Here is a 17,656-nt window from a genome sequence, read left to right on the forward strand (position 1 = left end):
GAAGATTTCAGTAACTCATTGATATCCACTTGAATGGCTTTGCTGCTCTGAGTAGTAGATTTATCTCCTCGTAGTACACACTTCATTAGTAGATGCTTTTTGACCAAGTTCCTGTGACAAAAAGCCATGTATATTGCTGTCAGTAATTGGGGCAATGTGAGCGCAGTGAGCTGAGGACTGGCGGGGTTGGGAAGAGCTGTGTTGCCTTTCCTGCTCTGCAATTAACCTGATTGATGACTTTGAGCAAATCATTTTGCCTTGGCCACTCCATGGCTTTACAAATTGGCACAATGAGGACAACTGCATTGAGTTTCTTTGAGGAAGGTTTTGAGTCTTGATAGTGTAAAAGACATTGTGAAAGAGCTAAACATTTTTATTAGGTTTATATTATTCCCATATTGCATATGAAACATATTATTCCTCATTTACAGATGCAAAAGTTTTAGGTAATTATGGCTGCATAAATATGTAACAGTTTGCTAATTCTTTCTGTGAATATTTCGATGCTAATACCCTGATCCGGTGCTGTGGTGTGGATCCTATTTTTTGCTTTGGAAGAAACCATCTTTTTAACTCCACTGTTTTAATGCCTATACATGAAGTGGATAACTTGTTTGTCCATCACTGAAACAACCTCAGCTTACAGTAATCATCACCTTCCCACTGGCTCCAGGTGCAGTTGGATTGAGCTCAGGGCTGCTCAGGAAATAATGAGTATTTATAATAATAATGAATAACAAGGTATTTTAAATTCCTTAAAAGAACTGTGGCACAGACTTGCTGGTAGCACTGTCCCTGACGTGGAGTAGAAGTGTCCAAGGCTGAACACAGCGAGGCACAGGGCTGGTTCCTCATGCTGAAGTACTGCTGGCTGTTGGTGATGCTCTCAGTGTTTCCCACTGCTCAAGGTGAGGGTTGGCAGTGCCACGGTGGCAGTGCAATGCCATCTCTGCAGCAGGTGGAGATGCAGCAAGTCACCAAAATGTATGATTTTCATCAGGAAATGCTTTAGCTGTCAGGTGGTCAAGAGCTGCACCTATGTCAGAGCCGTGCATAAATCAAGCATAGACAAAGGTAGTGCTGATTGTGCTCACAAAAAAAAGGACAACTAACCAAAAATTAATCCCATCAAAACAAGCTAGGAAGGCTGGGAGGAGCTGACTGAACTACATCTCGCTTTTTGGCAGCCAAACCGTGCTCCAGTCCCTCTTTTTCTGCCCTTTGCTGCTGCTGCTGCCTTTGCTGTGTGAATCACTGAGTTTCCTTTTGTCTGGCAGGGAGCTGAGCGACAGGAGCACGTACAGATACCAGGTGGTGATCGTGTCCGGGACGGAGGAGAGCGAGCCTTCCCCCGCGCTCGTCTACATCTCTGGCAGCGGATACTGCGGAGATGGGATTATCCAAATGTAAGTCTGGAGCAAACAGAGAAATCTGGGCACAACTCAGAATGTGAGACTAGGAAGGAACTGATGACCTCTGATGTCTCCTTAGGTTAGGCTGGCTCTTATCTGTAGATAATGACTCACGTACCTGATGATTACCGGGATGATGACATTTAATTGTAATGCAGGCCCTTCTCTCCTGGCACCAGGAGATGCAGACAGAGATACAGATAATGGAGTCCAGACAGCAGGATCGATAGGCAAGGATGCTCCGTGCTGTTTATGCTGTTTGCCCATGTATCCATATCTTTGTACATGTCTATGACATTTCCTACACAGACCTGCTGCTGGAAGAATTCTCACAGCCTTTGCTGCTGTCCTTAGACGTGCTGCCCCGTGTGTGTGGCAGGTAAAACCCTGGCATGTGTTGGGGCCACGTTCCTGCTGCAACCCCTTGTTTGACTGACCACCAGAGCTGGGATGCATTTGGAGGTGGTAGATTTGGCCTCTGAGGGAGAGTGCTGGGAACTGCATGTTCTCCATCAGCTTCCCTCCCTCACAGTCCCCAGGCCACTGCAAATGTAAAACAATCCTTCACAACTATGTTAGAGTTTATTCTTTTACTATGTTGGCCCTTAAGGCTGCTGCTTCAAAGCTTCCTGGCATTAGGTAATTTAATTATTTAAACTATGGAAGTAACAACAAGCAAGTGCTTAATCCAGCCAGTATTATTTGCTTGAAATAATGATGATCAGCAATTGCACAGCACAACTTTGTCAGATGATATACCTGGCAGCAAATATTTGCAGGAAGGGGCCCAACAGGCAAGAAAAGCAAAGAAAACAATCAAACAACATGTGAATCCAGGGCAATCCTGGAAAGAGAGGTGGAGAAAGACAGATTAATTTTGCTTTACATAACTTTTCTGCTACTGTTATGTTTGCACATTCCTCAGACATCACTTGTGGCTTTGCAGCAAGTGTCAAACAATAGCTGAGCTGCCTCAGGAGCGAGCAGGAACCAGACTGTGTCACAGCTTGGTTGGTTGTGGCCCCACTCACAGCTGTGGCAGCCCCTTTCTCATCTGGTTCCCACTCTTCTCCTCACATGCTGCCACAGCCGTGTGGGTTGGCACGAGGCAGGACCCTGTCCCCAACACCCCCTGATCCCTGCTGACTGCTCTCCTCCAAGTGCTGCCACCTGGAATAGCCCAGCTCCAGGCTTTATGCCTTTTTATTCCCATGCTGGGGTCACAGTCTGGCCCTTCCAGATTTAATACAAAGAGTTTCAGAGATTCCTGTTCTCTTTTTCCCCACCTGCTGAGCTACAGCCACACCAGCCATGAAGGAAGTTGCTCATATCCTCATCAGAGAACAGCAAGTGGTATCCACATGTGCAGGAGGGAACTGGCCAGGCGAGCTTGTGAACCAGGAATGATGAAAGTCCTCTCTTAAGGAGGAAGGGAGAGGTATTTTAGGGGTGGGCACACCCTGTACCAGGTATCAGGGCTTTGGGGTTCTTTGGAGGGCTTGCACAGACCATCGGGTTGATGGTACTTTGCCAACTAACTGCTTTTTGCATGTGTGTGCCCTGCCTGCAGAGAACTGGGGGAAGAATGTGATGACATGAACAAGATAAATGGCGATGGCTGTTCCCTGTTCTGCCTGCAGGAGTTGTCCTTTAATTGCATCGGTAAGTCTGGCTCACAGCCCTTCAACCCACGGTGGGCAACAACTCCCTTGCAGAGTGCAAGGGAAAAACCAGCACTACTTTCAGCATTTCCAGCTGAAGAGTTGTCATGGGAGAGAGAAAAAAGGTGGAATTTGTAGGTTTGAAAGGTGAACATATCTTCCCAGCTTCTGGTCATTTTGATGGGAAATTGGTTCTGCTGGCTTTGAAACAGCCCAGGACTTAGGGCTAAGTCAGCCATTGTGGGACTGATCCAAAGCCCATTGAAGTCAGTGGGTGGTTTTCCACTGCCTTCAATAGGCTTTAGATCTGACTACGTGAGAAGACATGAACTGATTTTTTCTGGTAAACAGGAGGAGGAGTGAAAGGGGAAGGGACTGAGACCAGAAGCAAGTCCAGCTGAGGTCACACCTCCTTTGAGTTGCAAATCAATATCTGAGGATCAAAGGTCTGGCTAATCCCCTTTTTCAGAGGTGAAAACTGCTTAATCAGATTTCATTTGCAAGCCTGGTTTGCTCTGATTAGCAAAACCTGTAAGCACAATGGCCGGAAGATGCTCGAGCTATCGAGGCTGCAGTTGTGAGCTTTACATATTTATTAAACTCTCTAGGAATGCTGGGGACAGAGAAGGGAAATGGAGACCAATTTGCACTGCACCTTCTGTGGAGTAGCCCCACGTTGTGGAGTTGCTTTCTTTACCCAGAGGTCTGTGAAGTCTGGGAAAGAACAAAACATGCAGGAACCAAAGTTAATGTTTATAAAGGGTCGGATTTTTCTCAAGACATTTTATGAGATTCCTTATCTGGACTGACCAGGCAAACACTCTGTCCCATGTAGTGATCCCATGCCTTCAGCTCAGGGCATCAGTCCTCAGCAGATAACGTAGTGTTGGCAAGTCTGAAATTTGCTCCTTTTGGCAATTTGACCATTATCTCTTGTGCCTGGAACAATGTAGAGTGGACCTCACAGGCACCATGTTTGCCTTGGGTGGTAAACTGGGGATTGCTTGGCTCATCACAACAGCTACATCTTTACTTCAGCATCCCACACTGTGAGACTTGAGGCCTGATTTGGTGATGTACTTATTTACATATGTAAATAGTTCCATTGAAATCAGGCATATTTATGGTCAAGACTAATTGTGACAATTGGTGGTCTTGAAGTTACATTTGTGTTTCTTGCTGCCTTAGAGCCTCAAGCACTGAAAGATTTTAGTCATAATATTTTGAAAGTGGGATAAACACTTACGCAAATGTTTTGGGTTCCCCAGACATCAGGCGTGGTGTGAGGCCGGTTCCAGCAGGGGTTTGGGCTGGTGCTGAATTCCTTAGTCCAGGTCTATGCTTTGACCACATCCCAGTGTTACATTAGGACATGACCCAGGTCCTCCCCTGTGTCCAGGAATCCAGGTGATGTAGGCTGGGTGGAAGCTGCAAAATATTCCAAGTCCAAGGACAGGAGTAGAGTGGAGTGTCCCAACCCTTGGACCACACAGTGTCCTTCCAGGGGTGTGCAAAAGTCTGCTTTATGCCTTTGTACATGAAATAATGGAATTGGTTATGTTGGGAAAACCTTTAGAAATTGGTTATGTTGGGAAAACATTTAGGATCATGGACTGCAGTTGTATCATCCACTCACCATCATCCAACCATTCATCCCTCATCCAGCCCCAGGAGCAGCAACAAGGCTTCCTGAGAGTGTGGGACAAAGCTGTCTGACAGCAGTCTGACTAGAAAATGAAGCAACTAAAACATACAGATTTTTCTACTCCATGACAGAGGAAGTGGGTTTTCAGATTTGCTTGTGTTGGAAAGGAGAGGGGAATTCCAGGGGCAAAAAGTTGTTTGTTTGTCACGGGCTTTGGAAGGTTGTGGTTTGCACAGATCCTGGATGACAAAACAAATGCTATCAAATTGCTTGTGAAATATTGAATATAGGGACTCAGATGAATCAAATTAGCTGAATCAAAGGGGAGGTGCAGGGACAGAGACCTTACAAATGTTTGGTTGTGCGACTTTACAGCTGTGCTCCTGTGACTGCTGTGGTGGTGATGGGCTCAGTGTTTGTGCAGGGTCTGTGAGGGCAGCCCCACTGCTGTTTTCAGGCAAGCATTGCCTTCAGGTCTCTAGACCAGGTTCAGAGGAGCTAATACCTGTGAAACACATCCTGTTGGCTCTTGTGGTAGCTGGACCTCCATGAATTATGACCCCAAGAGCTAAGGAGACACTGCTAGTTTGTCTTTCAGACAAATGAACAGTGCTGATTTATATTCTGCTTGGTATATCAAGCATTAAAATCTCACCAGAAAATATAAAGATGTTGGGGAAGTGAGTGTCTGTACATATTACATAATAAATAATAGTAAAAAAGAACAGAAATTCAGCATTCTATACAATCGAACAATATCAGACCTAATCCTCTGCCTTAAGCTGAACAAAAATTTTCTTTGATATTGGTGAGGTGTTTTTCTGGAAAATACAGAATTCTTGGGTCCTCATTTGAGTAGCACAGAAAAAATAAGTATAATTTATTTCCATGTTTACAAGGCTAACACATGTTATAATCCTGTAGAACAACAAGCAGTTATTTCAGAGAGTGTTATTTTTTCAGTGATGTTTTTGTTGTATTATGTAGCTCTTTAGAGCCCCGGGAATCACTCCCCTTCACCAAAGAATTCAGTGAGCCTCAAACACATGTTCAGAGGCTTTGCTGAATCGGGGGCCTCGGGGTTTGATCTTGCAAATGCTTTCTTCCAGGCATGTTTCTGAACTACCACAAGGCATTCTTTAGACTTCAGCAAATCTAACCACAACAGTGAATGCAATGCTTGTCACAAATTGTCTGCAGGATTGGGTCCCACGTGGCTGGAAAGAACCGCTAAACATTTTGTTTGCTAGAGACGGGGCTGAAGGGGCGTCGTGGGCGGGTTCCAGAGGAGGAGGTTTGATAGCAAAGCCCGAGTGGGCTCCTGCCTCCTTCCTAGAGCAGAGACCATGCAAGTCACCTCGCTTGGTAGGAGAGAAATACAACAGACCCCGCAAGCACCACCAGGCTTTAGATTCAGAGCCATGAATCACAGAATAATTTAGGTTCAGAGGAGTCTCTGGAGGTCTCTGGTCCAAGGAGGGCCAACTTCAAAGTTAGAGCCAGCTTCAAAGTTGGAGCACGTTGCTCAGGGTCATGTTCAGCTGCATTCTGGATATTTCCAGGGATGGAGGCAGCCTGTTTGCAGGTGTCCCTTTGCCTCTCTCACTCCCTTTGCCTTTTAGGATCATGGGGTTTATGGGCTTTTTTTAATTGGTCCAACTTTCCTTTGACTAAATGGCACAAGGCTCTCAAGACACTTTGCACTAGTGCCTGTAATAAAATTAAACTTCTTTTTATTTTTTGTCCTGCTTTTGTTTTCCCTCCTTTCCTCTCTAATCAGATAACAGTGGATCAATCTGCTCTGCCAGGGAGGAGGGGTGCGGGGGAAGGAAGGAGGGAGGCAGGGAAGAAAACTGTGTGGTCTCACTGTCAGGCTGTCCTGGCCTTCTCCGAGCACAAAGCCGAGTAACAGAAAACAGAAAAGATTAATGGCATTTTCTTCCTGCAACATGCTGAAGAGCGACAGTGAGATTAATTAATTAATTAATGGAAGCATCTGGCAATGCTCCGTTTTTTTAAGTTCTGCAGCCCTCTCGTCCTTCCCTATCGTGAAATTTATCATCTCTACCTTTTCCCCCTCCCCACACAGCCACTTCATGTGGTGGATTTTGCGTATTTTTATCTTTTCCACGCAGAATTTCGTCCCACGGGGAAAGTTTCCCTTTGTCTTTTGATTTGTAAGAGACAGGTGATTCAAAGCCATGTCCGTGTGACTGATGCACCCTCTCTACCTCTGGGCTGCTTTCCTTTCACCTTGCTCCTGATTACTCCCAGGATAACAGATTTTTGTGGTTACCGCGGATCTCAGCCAAGTTCAACCCGACGTGTCCTGTGTAAAACAGACCCCATTTGTAAGAGTTATGATTTGTAGTGGTGGGAACCTGGGGCTTAGCACTTGATCCATTCCCAGTGGAGTGTTGAGAAATGGGTGTCTGAGGCCCAGCTGAGCACCTTGTCCTTGGCGTGCACTCTCCCACACACCAACGCTGCACACCCAGATATATGTGGGACATTGAAAAAGAGCCCGGCTTTCATTTGCATTCCTTTTGTGGAGTGGGATGTGCATTATGCATTGATTTAGCTCACCAGTGCTGAAGAAAGAGAAGGATATAATAAAAAAGATGCAGAGATCAATAAAAAGGGAGGGAGGGGGAGAGAAAGTAATATGAAAAGAGATGAGTAAAGACTGATAGACACATTGAAACACAGCTGGGAAGTAGCTCCAGAACTTCTATCTCCCCTTAAGTTTGCCAGGTAATTTATGGGGTTTTCAGTCACATCTTATTGGTGTTATTATTGCAATACTTTATCTCCTTTGCTTATAAGGGACTCTTGACTAAAGCCTTTTTACAGCAAAACAGGGCAGCGCTTCCACTGACTTCCAGATGGGAGTGGTCACCCTGAAGAACGGGAATGTTTCAGGTTAGACACACATCTCAGTGCTGTGTGGGATCAGGGCCTCAGGGATATAAAATACAAAGAAAAGACAGAGCAAAAGCAAAGAGAAAATAAATATATCTAGCTCTTGAATTTACCACCAATTTCTGGCATGCTTGAAACATTAGTCACCAGTAGTTGTTCAGGAAGAAATATGATTTTAATTTGACAATGATCCTTAAACACCTTTTCTTTTGCTCCTGCTTGGCCCCAAATGTTTTTCTGCTACCTTACAAATCTGGATCTGTCTTCCTCCTCCTCAGAGGCCTCTCTCTCCAGCTGTGAGCCTTACCTTTGTGGGAGCTCTATCCTTTACCTCTCCCATTATCCATAAATTAAGCATAGCACTTTCCCCTAATCTTATTGTTTGGTGGGCTGCATTGCATTCAGGGAAATGATTAATATTCATGAGCTTGCTATCTCTGTTTGGTGCATAATCCTCTGGGGAAATTGCAGTGTTAAATGAGTGACACAAACCTAATTTTATATGTCTTTTCTTTCCTTTCTTTCTTTTTCCTTTTTTCCCTTTCTGACAGAGAAGTAATGTGCTTAAAATAAATTGATGGATGACCATCCATATTCATTGTGGGCATGCTTTGAGAGCGCTCCCATCCTCTCCCCCTCCCTTCCTCATACTACTGCACAGGAACACAGCTTTGGCTGCCCAAACCGTGGCCCCATGCAGCAGCTAATGGTGATTTTGCCTTCTTTCACCAGCATTAAATAGGCCTTGGCTGACCCTGCCAGGGGCTTTCAGTAGAACAACAGCATGGGAGAAACAGAGCCACCTTGCAAGAGAAACTCAGCATCTCCCAGGGCATCAATAAGGTGAAAGCATTGACCAAGGAGCTTGGGAAAGAGTGTTGCTGTTGTTAAAGCAGCTGAAGTTCTATAGCAGAATTTCATGGCAAATAGTCATGAATTTACTGGCCAGGGTTATTCAGATGATATTTGTGTGACTCCTTCAGCTTAAGGCAAATACTTTGAAGCTGACTGTTTCCTGCAGCTCGCGGGAGTGTGGCTGCATGTTCTGAAATGTCTAAGCACTCATTTGGCAAGTTAGTAATCACAGCATCCTCGTAAAGTCTCTTAAAGTGATTTTCAGACTGTCATCATTAATAGTGCAATCCTAGGAAGGCCAGCTGAGCCACAGAGCAGAGAGAGCAGACATCTCGGGCAGAAAAATACAAAGGACAGATGCTTTTTTGTGGGGGAGAATGTGGGCTGGAGTGGTATTTGGCTGCATTTTTCCCTAGGCCAGTGACTCCAACCCAGCTCAATCCAGCTTCAGTTTTTAGGACACAGCTACAATGAGAGTCCAGCAGGAGAATTACTCCTCTGCTTGTTGCATCTCTCACACATTACTCTCTGTGCATCCACATACTCCCATCCTCAGAGCATCCTCTGTGACTCAACAGCAACTGTGCTCAGAGGATGAGGCTGAGCACAAGACCTTCCTTTGCAGTAATATCCAACCACATGCACAAACAAGCACTTTGTTTTCCCTGGGGAGTGGTGCCTCTGGGTATTTACTCTTGTGCTCCTCCTCCCAAACAAGTGTGCCAGGTGTCTCAAAGGGCCATTCTCGTGGTCATAATGGATACTGCCTTGTGTGACAGACACCTCAAGACTTTCAGTTGAACAATTTCCAAGTCAAATTGATAAATCTGCGTAATATTAAAATCTCCTTGGCACTGCTTTATCCAACCATCCAGGGAGGGAAACAAGGTGATGTGGGAAGAGAACATATGTGTAAGTGCTCTTGAAACAATATTTGGTTGCTAGGGGGTTGGAGATGGCTGTGTTGGGTTCTGTTGGCCATGCCTGGTTGTCAGGGTGTTGGAGATGGCTGTGTTGGATCCTGTTGGCCATGCCTGGTTGTTAATGTTGGAGATAGCTGTGTTGGGTCCTGTGGCCATGGCTGGTTGCCAGGGTTGGGGATGGCTGTGTTGAGTTCTGTTGGCCATGGCTGGTTGTTAGTGTTGGAGATGGCTGTGTTGGAGATGGCTGTGTTGGGTTCTGTTGGCCATGTCTGGTTGCCAGGTTTGGGGATGGCTGTGTTGGGTTCTGTTGGCCATGTCTGGCTGTTAGTGTTGGAGATGGCTGTGTTGGGTCCTGATGGCCATACCTGGTTGTCAGGGTGTTGGAGATGGCTGTGTTGGGTCCTGTGGCCATGGCTGGTTGTCAGTGTTGGGGATGGCTGTGTTGGGTCCTGTGGCCATGGCTGGTTGTCAGTGTTGGAGATGGCTGTGTTGGGTCCTGTTGCCATGGCTGGTTGTCAGTGTTGGGGATGGCTGTGTTGGGTCCTGTTGGCCATGGCTGGTTGTTAGTGTTGGGGATGGCTGTGTTGAGTTCTGTTGGCCATGCCTTGTTGTCAGTGTTGGAGATGGCTGTGTTGGGTCCTGTGGCCATGGCTGGTTGTCAGTGTTGGAGATGGCTGTGTTGGGTCCTGTTGGCCATGTCTGGTTGCCAGGGCTGGGGATGGCTGTGTTGGGTTCTGTTGGCCATGGCTGGTTGTCAGTGTTGGAGATGGCTGTGTTGGGTCCTGTTGGCCATGCCTGGTTGTTAGTGTTGGAGATGGCTGTGTTGGGTCCTGTTGGCCATGTCTGGTTGCCAGGGCTGGGGATGGCTGTGTTGGGTTCTGTTGGCCATGGCTGGTTGTCAGTGTTGGAGATGGCTGTGTTGGGTCCTGTTGGCCATGCCTGGTTGTTAGTGTTGGAGATGGCTGTGTTGGGTCCTGTTGGCCATGCCTTGTTGCCAGGTTTGGGGATGACCACTTTAGCAGTGATAGCTCAGACAAGGTCTTGCTGCCACTGCCAGCCATGGGAAATATCCTTTCTCTTAAGTGACAAAGACTCATGTTCTTGGAGGTGAAATATCAAATTTCAGTGCTGGGCTCTGTGAGGGAATTGTAATTGTATCTGTCTGCAGCAGGCAGATCAATTGCATAATTCTGGTGCTCCGACTGCTATATCATAGCGAGGAGCCGAGTCCCGCCACACAAAGACAACCAGTCACACCCAGGAATGCATTTCCACGAGGCAGCTGAATTACCAGGGAGCCACACTCCGCAAAGGCATTATCCCTGCCTGCTCTGCTCAGGAGATGCTCAGACATGATTGTCATATTCCACGGAAAAAAAGCCTCCTGTGAGGCCCCTGGATGTTCCGCAGAAGATTGCAACACCCACGCCGCCTTCATTTCCAAGGTGTCTGTTTTATTTCATAGAAGGAAGACGTCACCATTTATTGATATGCAACTTTATTCAGAAAGGTCTGCCCAAGCTCCGTGTAATGGTTTTCCTCCTTTCAATCAGAACATCCAGGAAGGAAAGTAACTCTTGAATATTTTACTGTAGCAGGAAATATCTCTGTCTCTGCCTTCTTCAATATTGAAGAAGAGATTAGCAGATATCCTGGAAGCAGGCCATGTTATTCACTCTCTTCCCACTGAAGCCAAAGGTGAAACTCCCATAGAAATAAATGGAGCAGGTTCTGCGGTCACTCAGCCGCCAAGTTCATGTGATCTGCAGTGGAATTATTTCCCCTTTTGTGATAGAAACCTCTGGATACATTTCTTCTCCTCTGTGTGAACATAAACACCAGTGCTGGAGATGCCGATTAAGTGACGTGGTGGTAAAACCCTGCTTCTGCAGAAGCTGCTGACTTTGGTGAGCCTGGGGTTTGGCATTTGCTGTGTCTGAAGGCCTGCACACCTCTGGACAGACCTTTCAGGGGTTAAAATGCAAATCATGTTCTGTTCCAAGAATTTGTTACTCTGAGACAATGCTTCTGCGTTTTTGTCCCCCCATTTTTTTGGGTTTTTTTTTTTTTTTTTTTTTTTCTGGACAAATAGTTATGTGGCATGAGGCTTGTTATAGTTGGAAACATCCCTAAGTAAATAGCTGAGCTTAAAAATGCTCCTTTTTTTTGTCTGGCCTTTTAAAAAAATGGTAGTTACTGCACAAAAGGAGACTATGCCAATGCCAATCACTGCGTCCTGGCTGAAAACAGGAAACTGCCCCCAGTGCCTGTCCCCAGCACTTTGTCAACCCTGCTCGGACATTCAAAGCCTCATTTGAGGATGTGCCCTATGCTATGAGTTGGATCTCTTTATCTCTCGTTTTTCTTTATTTCATGAGGTGGAAGGCTGCCCATCACAGATAAGTGTATATCCTGCATGTCTGCTTGCTGGCCTCTATCAGGCTTCACTTGTTTTGCTGATGATTTTCCAGCTTCTCCTCAAGCTGGTAAAGGTGATGGGGAGTTACCTGCTTATCCAGACCTGCTCTGGTAGGTACTTCCCAGTGCTCACTAAACCATCTGTGTTATCTTGGCCATCCTTTCATTTCTGAACCCGAGAGGAGGAATCTGTATTTCAGTGCAAAAACTGCTGCACTGTGCTCAGGCAGCTTAGGAAGCAAGGAGGGAGGGAGTTTGCATCATTTTCTGGTGCAATGCACAAAAGCCCCAAGACTATTTTGGATCTTAAAGCCTGATTTCAGGAGTTAGCAAAACAGGTCTTGCCAATTTGTTTCCTCAAGTCACACTTCTCCAGGTTGATGCTGCCACAGAGCCTCCTTCAGGGTTTCCCAGATGTCACAGAAATCTTTGCTGAACTGGAGACAGCCTTTTCCGAAAACAAGGGCAAGACGAGAACTTTGGTTTGGCCCTAGTGTTTTTCTGCCTTCAGTAAGAACTTTCTAAGGGAAAAGGAGATTGGGCTGCCTGAATGAAAATGTGTTTCCTGAGTTCAGCTCAGCATCCTCCAGCATCTGTTGTCAATTCCCCAGAGATGCTCTCTCCTGCTGCCAGGTGCTATGCCTGCAGACATTTTACTGTTCTAGATTTAAGCTGGATTTCCAGGCAACTGCTTTTTCATTTTTTGAAGTTTTTTTTTTTTTTTTTCCTTGAGGACAAATCAAATATCCTTTATGTTGCCTTCCTCCATATCTCCTTCAAATCAGATTCATCTTTGGAGTGTGAGGTCCGTGGTGTTGATAAGCACAGTCTATGCATGACCAGTCACTGTGACCATCACCAGGTCTGGAGATTCTCTGGACCTCTGTGGAGACAAAAACTAGCTCGTGTTGCCAAGGCCACAGATGCATTTAGTGTCACAGTAGTTAAGAAGAGAACAGAAAAACCATTTTGCATCATTAGAGGAATAAAGCCATTAGCTATTTATTCCTAGAAATACACCACTCCTGACACTGTCCTCTCTGGCTCTGAGCCTCAGGATTTTATGAATATAACTGAGCTCTGTTCCCACCACTGAAGAAAGGGAAAAGCCTGTTAGTTTTAATTGTGTGAGGAAGAAACAATCTGGTTGTTCTTTGCTTTGCCCCTGAAAATGTAATGATGCCAATCATCCAAGACCACCAGAAGAATCTGGAGTCAGGGCTGGTGCTCAACACCTGAAGGAAGAACCTCTGCTAGTTTTTGGCAGCCCACACAGTGATAAACCACATTTGGCTGTTGAAGGTTGGTGCCCTCATCCGTGCCTGGGAAGGATTTAATCACAATCCCCTGTTTGCCATCACTCAGAATTGGGATGCTCGTGGGCAGGAAAGGTCTCCCCCTCCTCTCGCCAGCAAGGTCACTGCACACTGTGTGATGAGTCAATAGTGAGACCAGCAGATCTTCCTTAAAAGTAAGCAGGGTTGTAAAGCCAGTTTCCTTCATCATTTTTCAAAGCACACAAAGGCAAGTGGGTGCCTCATCTCTCAGCTTCTGTGTACGGTGTTGTCCCATGGATGTGCTGGCTCTCCAGGGCCAGCACAGCCCCAGGGCTCATGACAGGACTTGGTTAATCATTTAGGCAGCCCCCATTTAATTCAGACATCTCAGGCTCTCAGTTCGGTTCCTCCCTCGGGTTTTGCAGGCTCTAAGCAGACAGATTTATTGGGGTCTTAGGCTTAATCAGGAACAAATTAGCCTCTGTTAGGATCACACACTGTCCTGGATCACAGCAATTCAAAGGCTGCTTTGCCCTCCATGTGAGTATGAATTAAGTCATCGGGCTGAAGTAGGCCTTGAGTATTCTTTTATCCCAAACACATGATCTTATCAGAAGCCCATTACGTTTATCATCACATTAGGAGGGAGCATTTGGAGCCAGTGCAGGAGTATGTTGCTCTATAAATGTTGTGCTTACTTCAGTGCCTGTCAGAAGAAGTCAGAGCTTTGGGAAGGCCGGGGAACACTGTCTAAGTGCCTGTGCCTAAAATGAGGCTGAGCCTGTGGGTTTGTGTTTGCAGGGGGGTGGCTGAGTCAGGGATGTGTAAAGGGAGCACCCGTGCGTTTGTGTGTCAGTGTTTCTGTCAGTGTGGGTGTGCAGCAGGGCTGTGATGTTTCACTGTACCTGTGCATATCTGACTGTGCATATGTTTATAGGCTGAAGGTCAGATCTTTTTAACATGGTAGGTATTTTCCTTTCTCCCCCCTCCCCCTTTTTACAGAAATAAGCCTCTTTTCATAAAATAACAAAGAAACACTTTTTTTCCCAAAAATGCACATTTTCATCTGTTTGGAATTTGTTTTTGAGGATTTTTGACTACTGACTTCAGTCTTTTTAGGACTGAATATTTCTCAGAGATTTCTGTTGGACCTCTCACTCAAACTGGGACATTGTGGGTAAAGCAATTACTTCTATCTTACTGTCCTGAGACCTGACTTACTCTTTGATATGGGAGAGGAGCAGGACAAGAAATGCAGAAGGATAAGGTGAGGGAACCCAGAGTTTGTCTCCATGGCCATCACAGTGACATTCCCATTCCAGCCGTTCCTTGAGCTGGCCAGACACAGGGCATGGCTCTCCCAGGGATGAATGAGCCCCATGAGGGCAGCCCTGCTGGGTTGCCTTAGGGCCCATCAGCACATCCACCCAGACACCCCAGGAGCCGCTGTCATCTCTTGTCTGACAAACACCCCCACGCCTTCCTCCGAGCTCCTTAGGGGTGGGGTATATGTTTGGTGGCTCCCAGACAAACAAACATGTTAAGATGTGACATGCAAGGACAAGAAATTTGGCCACCCTGGGAATGTTCATTCAGGGCTGCACTCATACAGCTGAAACATTTCCAGACTTGTGCTCCTTTTCACCAGCTCAGAGCTCTGGTCTGACAAATACACAGTTCCCTACATTTATCCACATACACAAGGGGTTGTGATGAAATCAAACCATAATGACGTTTATCCTGATAGACTTCTCCATTCTTTCAAAGCCACCCTCTCTTAAAGACCTGGAATATTGCACAGGAGGAAAAAGAGGGAAAGTCATTAAAAATTGAATAGCAATAAACTGATTTTTCTGGCTCATGATGGTATTTCACTGTGTAAACTAGGAGAAAAAAAATAAACAGGGGATTTAGTAGATTGGAAGTAGCTCAAAATTGAGCAGCCCTTAGATTTTCTGACACCTAGCTCATGATAGTCCAATGCTACCGACAGGATTCTCCTTAGGGATCCTTTCCATCAGTCCTGCTAGCAGCTCTGGCTAATTTCCTACTGTTTTTTCAACAGGCTTATTTGCCAGACAAAAATACAACAGGCTGTCAGAACTGGATACCTCTGGGGACTGGCAATGATAATACAATACAAAATAGGATACCAACAGGTCAAAGGTTTCCATTTCACAGAGTACTCTAATGACTGAAAGTCATTATTGCTATGCAGTCTGTTTGAAAAGAGTGGATGGATCTCAGTTCAGTTTTTAATGGGCCAGTGTTACAGAAACAACCTCAAAAATTTGGCATCTTTGTTGGCAGTCTCATTAGAGAAGCCACAGAATAAATGGGCAAGGATAATAAAGTCTCCTGCTGCTTTTGATCCTTTCAGGTCAAATCTGAGTCATGTTGGTTGAAGCCGTGTGTTTATGTGGCAAACTCACCCTCACACTGTGTATACTGTATCTGCCTTGGATAAACAGATCTCTTTGGCCCTTTGGTCACTACAACTGTGAACTTGGCACTTTTCACCATCTCTACAGCCACAGTTGATGTTGTTGTTGATTTGCAGATATCTTAAAAAAAAAAAAAAAAAAAAAAGGAAAACATTTCAGACCAAACCCTCCGCTGGCATTTTTCCATCCCAGCTGGTGGAATTATGCCAACACCCACATTTGCCTCTCTATGTATTTTCTATCACTGCTTTCTTCTATCTCCTTTTAAAAGGAGATAGATGAAAAAAAGCAGAAACCCCCTAACATTAGGAAATATCTTCAGGGAATTGCCCAATACAAAAGTTGGCTATTGTTGCTTGGCTTTATTTAAATCACCTTGGTATGACCTAGAAGTGACCAGTGCTTCCAGCTCCCAGTGACCTGACACAGCAGGCACATGACCACTGATGCTATCAGGTCCTAGGAACTACCCTGCAGACATGTGTGGTTTCTTTTCTCTGTTTCCCCTGGCAGATGAACCCAGCAGGTGCTATTTCCACGATGGTGATGGAGTCTGTGAGGAATTTGAGCAAATGACCAGCATCAAAGACTGTGGCGTTTACACTCCCAAAGGCTTCCTGGATCAGTGGGCTTCCAACGTCTCGGTCTCACACCACAGTGACCAGCAGTGCCCAGGGTGGGTGGTCATCGGTCAGCCAGCAGCAACCCAGGTAAGGACAGCATGTTCCTCCTCCTCTCCTGGAACTCCAGCCAGGAGCAATGGTCCCAGGTGGAGCTCATGGTCAGCGTTCAGGGGTCTGTTACCCCTGCCTGCTCACTTGTTCTTTCACCAAGGATGGGACCTGGCAGCAGCTTCTCTCTTTCTGAGCCTGATTAGTAGTGATGAGTTGAAATTCAGTCCCAGTCACCCAACTCAAACTGGCTGAAGTTGTGGCTGGATTGATTCAATGAGCTGAGCAGGAGTCACCTCTCCCAACCATCATCACCTCAGAGACAGACGGGCTCTGCACAGCAAGCACAGGGGACGAGCTTGTGGCGATGAGTTCTGAAGGCTAATGCCGAATAATACAAAAGAGTGTTCTTTCTTTTTTTTAATAGTTTTGTGTTTTCTGCCTCCCAGTTCCCTAAAAGCGCCCTATTGTTCTATTCTGAGAAAGGTCCTGTCCATTCCCAAAGCCATTCATTAGCTTTAACCCCCTTCTCCTATGTCTCCTTTGTAACATAAATAGCTCCAGTTACCATAACTTTACCTTTTGTCTCTTTGAGAGAATTAGATCCAAATGAGTTCAAAAAAACATTAGATAAATGTCTGGAAAACAGAGCTGTGCATGATGCAGATGCAGCAGTTCTGATGCAGCCTGATTTGGGAAAGCCCACGTTGCTCGTTGATGATTTTTAGAGGGAAAGAATCTTCATATATGAGATTTACTTTGTATATTCCTCCTTCAGCCCCCACTGTTGTCCCTTACTAGGACAACAGCAGGGAACTTATCACACTAATCAACTTTGGCTGACTTCTGGTTGGATGCAGAAAAGTTTTTCTAAGAATCTCATTATCCAGGAGGTGTCTTGAGTGGGCAGTACAGAGAGGAGTGCCGTGTCACAGATATGGCAAGCAGATCTCTCTGTGAATAGTAAATGTTAAGCATTTCCACTTGGCTTGCAAGAGAAAACATCTTTATGCAAGAGACTTGGCCTTGCTCACATTGCACAAGTCTGTAACAAATTAATGACCAGGTCAGTTCTGAATGCACAAAGCGTGGTTCGCTGGCAAACTATCAAGACAGGATCCGGAGCCCAGTATTGACTTTTTGTCATGGTCTCATTTATTATTTCACACTGTAAAAAGAACTTTCCTCTGGACCCTTGCTTGTGCCTTCACAACTTCTTTCCCATTCAAGCTCCCTGTGCAGACCAAAGACCAGTGGCTCCAGTTCAGCTGCTGCCTTTTGGGCATGTCCCCAGGCATTCTGTCCCCCTGCAGCTGCTCCAGAGCTGCCCTGATTTTCTCTGAGGTACTGTAGGAGCTCAGCCACGGTGACATATGGTCCTGTGGTGGAAAAACCACCACCATGCACACACACAACAGAAAGCCCTGC

General features: G+C 45.8%; 1 protein-coding gene across 1 annotated transcript in view; it reads left to right on the plus strand.

Moving 5' to 3' along the window:
• Window positions 1-17,656, plus strand: part of PAPPA (pappalysin 1) — a 180,033-nt gene that overhangs the window by 88,424 nt on the left and 73,953 nt on the right. Inside the window, exons 8-10 of the mRNA XM_033077497.2 lie at window positions 1,278-1,406; window positions 2,983-3,074; window positions 16,071-16,267. Coding sequence (XP_032933388.1) covers window positions 1,278-1,406; window positions 2,983-3,074; window positions 16,071-16,267 — 418 coding nt within the window. The remainder of the gene's footprint in view (window positions 1-1,277; window positions 1,407-2,982; window positions 3,075-16,070; window positions 16,268-17,656) is intronic.

This window comes from Catharus ustulatus, chromosome 21 (genome assembly GCF_009819885.2).
Source record: "Catharus ustulatus isolate bCatUst1 chromosome 21, bCatUst1.pri.v2, whole genome shotgun sequence".
Taxonomy (NCBI): domain Eukaryota; kingdom Metazoa; phylum Chordata; class Aves; order Passeriformes; family Turdidae; genus Catharus; species Catharus ustulatus.